This window comes from Cyprinodon variegatus, unplaced genomic scaffold, assembly GCF_000732505.1.
Source record: "Cyprinodon variegatus isolate N-32 unplaced genomic scaffold, C_variegatus-1.0 Scaffold124, whole genome shotgun sequence".
In the NCBI taxonomy this organism is placed as follows: Eukaryota; Metazoa; Chordata; class Actinopteri; order Cyprinodontiformes; family Cyprinodontidae; genus Cyprinodon; species Cyprinodon variegatus.
In genome coordinates, this window is record NW_015150577.1 from 1278086 (window position 1) to 1281672 (window position 3587).

The 3587-nt window shown below is 35.3% G+C and overlaps 1 protein-coding gene across 1 annotated transcript in view; it reads right to left on the reverse strand.

The window, feature by feature from the left end:
• Window positions 1-2065: 2065 nt before the first annotated feature.
• cd44 (CD44 molecule (Indian blood group)) overlaps window positions 2066-3587 on the reverse strand; it is a 14892-nt gene continuing 13370 nt past the window's right edge. The window contains exons 6-8 of the mRNA XM_015375717.1: window positions 3077-3136; window positions 2863-2941; window positions 2066-2372 (exon numbers count right to left, since the gene is read on the reverse strand). Coding sequence (XP_015231203.1) covers window positions 2174-2372; window positions 2863-2941; window positions 3077-3136 — 338 coding nt within the window. The 3' untranslated portion in view covers window positions 2066-2173. The remainder of the gene's footprint in view (window positions 2373-2862; window positions 2942-3076; window positions 3137-3587) is intronic.

Here is a 3587-nt window from a genome sequence, read left to right on the forward strand (position 1 = left end):
TGTTTATACCTTTGAGTCAATGAGTCAATACAATCAACTGGTTTTCCTTAGATAGGAAACCTTGAATCAATTTGACAGTATGATCTGATGAACTGTAAAGTGCCTTGAGATGACATGTTGTGAATTGGTGCTATATAAATAAACTGAATTGAAACTGAATTGAATATACTGTAGTATCTAAGGAAGTTAATACCTCTTTCTAAGCAGGTATTCTGTCCGTCAAAAAACAAACATAATGTTACTTGTGATAGCCATATGCATTCAAGCCAGGAACATGTTTTGAACTGCAGGTAAACCTTTTGTATAAATGTATTTGGTGCACTGGGAGAAATCTCGCATAAAAGTCAAAATAAATATAAACATAAATAAACAACTGTACAATAGTAACCACATATTATGGTAAATTGCTTTGTGCCCCCTCAATGCATGCAGAAAGTTTGTACACCCCTCTGATATCTATGCATGCACGTTCCCGCTGGAAAGAAACCATCTTTATCTTTCAGAAAATGGCGGCTTTGGTGTTACTTTTTCTCTCGTGCTGACGTTTTCTTGGATCCCGACTCCGGTGCCATGGAAACCTTAGTTTTGTTTTATGTGGGAGCAATACAACAAGTGTTTCCTGTCATGTCATTAGTTCTTTTTCTCACCCCCCGTACACAAAGAGTGATCAGTCAGCAAACACCATGTTCCAGTGCATCAATGTCTGTACACATTTATTTTGACTTTACAAATCTTTCCAGCAACATCTTTTTTGTCAAATCCCTCTTTTCTAGTGCAACCCCTCTTCTTCAAATCAGAACAAGTGTAAATTAAGAAACAAGCCAGAAAAATGTATTTTACAATGACCATATATAATTTGGCCTGATTCTGAAAACTAAACATATTGGCTATGGAGAAAAAGGTAGATCAGGACACAATGTTGGGTATATATCCACATTATGGAAGGTTCAATAGAAAAAGTTTCTCAATAAGACCGAAAGCTTTATATAGAAACATTAATGAAACACAGCAGCTTCCTTTATCACATTAAGTGGTATTGCAGAGCATACAAACATTTGTGATAGTCTTTATCTCATAAAGAAGCCATTTGCATTGCTCCTGTAAATGTCCGCTGTGGATTTGTTTCTTGGTGTTGGCTGATGTGGCCTGCAGTCCGATATTTACAGATTAGCATCAATCACTCATGAAGAAAAAAAAAAAGCTTGAGTTTGATTTCAAAATTAATAAACATGCTTAAAATGACACCCATTTCGTTGTTTTGCCTCAAAGTCTTGATCTATTGTGCACAATCAACATAACACATTTTAATCCCCATAATTGAAGCATCACATTATTTCTAGATTAAGCATCTTTAGCTGTATATAAAACACCATTAATCATGCTAATTCAGAATGCTATCTATTTCAACCTTTGAAAAACTAAAATATTTACCTCTAAGGTGCAGATTCTGGTTAAATAGTGCTAAAAATGGAAGCAGTTCTTCTTGCTAAATATGACAAAGCCCTTTCCTACAACGTAGCAAAAAAGCACTCAAGGTTATTGTAACATTTGAAAGGTTTTAATTTATGTACATAAAACTTAATTAAATTGGAACAGATTGTTATTGTTACATCCCTTGTTTTCTGAAAAGAAAAAGCAAAAGCAGTCAACAGGGGATGTTCTCAGTATGCACAGAAACAAAAAAAAATAATTAAAGCTTAGAAACAAACAAAAATGATAGAAGTATATAAACAAAATAGGGAAGCTTTTTCCCCTCTTAACTAAAATGCAACAAAAATTATATGATTATCTATTTATTATTTCCCAGTTAAAGTAAACTGCTTGAATTTTGGACTTTTTAAACACAACATCTCATCCATTCCAAACCACTGCCCAGCCCCATAACAAAAATAAATGGAGCATTAAAAGTAATTAAACAAATTTGCCAACCTTGTTCAAATCTCTAATTTATGCACACTTGGATTTGAAATGCTTTGCTCCATTGAAAAGCTTTCATACAGACTTTGTTGCGTACTTTAGTTGAACAATAGCTCAAAAGGACACATTTAATGCTCTTAATCACTGACAGCAAACAACAAACAACTTTTGAGCACCAACTCCAGCTTTTCCACCTTCTCAATAGTCTTCCCCGATCATCAGCTCTTTCCTGATCAACCTTCAGGCCTGCTGGTCTTTATGTGGAGACTCCTCTATAGGTGATGACAGTGAACTCCTCTGTTGTGCCGTTCTCCTGGATATTCTCCTTGTTCATAAGGGTCACCATCTCCTGTTCTCTCTCAGGATTGTTGGAGCTGGATGGCACAACTGCGACCCCATTACCATCACCGCTGTCTTTGGTGATTATATTCAGTGTTTGTCTTCTGCCACACCAGCTACAGGACACAAGAGGAAAAAAGAAACACCTGTTATCACCAAGGTTTACCAGCATCCCAACGGGTGCTGGAATGTAAATAGATGATGCAGGTTAGCTTGATATGGCCAGTTTTTAAGGTTCTGGAAAGAAAATCAGCTAAAGATTAAATAAATCAACCTTTCTGATAAGATAAGCAGAGGGATCAAATATCCAGTTAAATATCAGCCAAAAGCTTGCTCATTTCGACAATAAAGCATGTTGGCAAGGGTGGAACTTATTTAGAGACACATCACCAAATGTAAGAAGGGTTATATTTTATATTCATAATATTACTATCTAAATCCGGTGTTAATACATTTACAGAAAACATGTAAAATCAAATTTTCTCTTGAGAAAACTTAAGATGGAGGTTGTTTTTTTAGTTCAACAAAAGCCTATCAGATTATTTAAACTGCTGTCTGAAGCTGTAAGCTGCAGCTCTCTAAGCATCAGGTCAATCAAACTCTTACCCTTTTCTTCTGGCCACGGCTGCACACACCAGAAGAACTGCAGCAACTGCTAGGATAACAACAATAACAACCAGCCAATCTAGAAGAAGAAATTAGAAATAAAAAGAAAGATAGAGTTAAATCTTGTTCATTAAAAGAAAAAAAAGAGCGCTGTCAATTTATTGGTTGATTTCTTTCATCATGGGACTTTTAAGGTGTATGTGAGGTCACTCACCTGATGAGCTGCTCTTTTGTCTTTCACTCTCAGCAAGATTCTTGTCATTGGATATGTACCCTACACATAAATAAAAATAACACGTTATAAAAAAACTGAAAGAAAAAGCCACTAGCAGCTTTCTACAACCATATTCAGTTCAGCTGCATCATAGAAGAAATAGAAGAATGGTTCTTCTATGTAATAGCTGCAGGATTTGTCTGCTTTGATCAAATTCGAATTTACTTCCCCTCTAAATATATATTCCCAAACACAAGGGGGCATCGTTTGTTTGAAAAGTTGCTTCAGTTACTCACTTTGGCCCTCCCAAAACTTGTTGCATCACATTATATATATATCTTGGGGATCTCTAAATTCTATCCAACATGTGCATCTCACTAAATTAGATTATTAGAAAGGTACTTCATTTCAGTAAATGAATCCACTTAATGAAACATGTCATGCACAATTAATATATCTGGACTGATGTTTTTTGGCTACTTTTAAAAGAAGGGTTGCACTACTAATTATT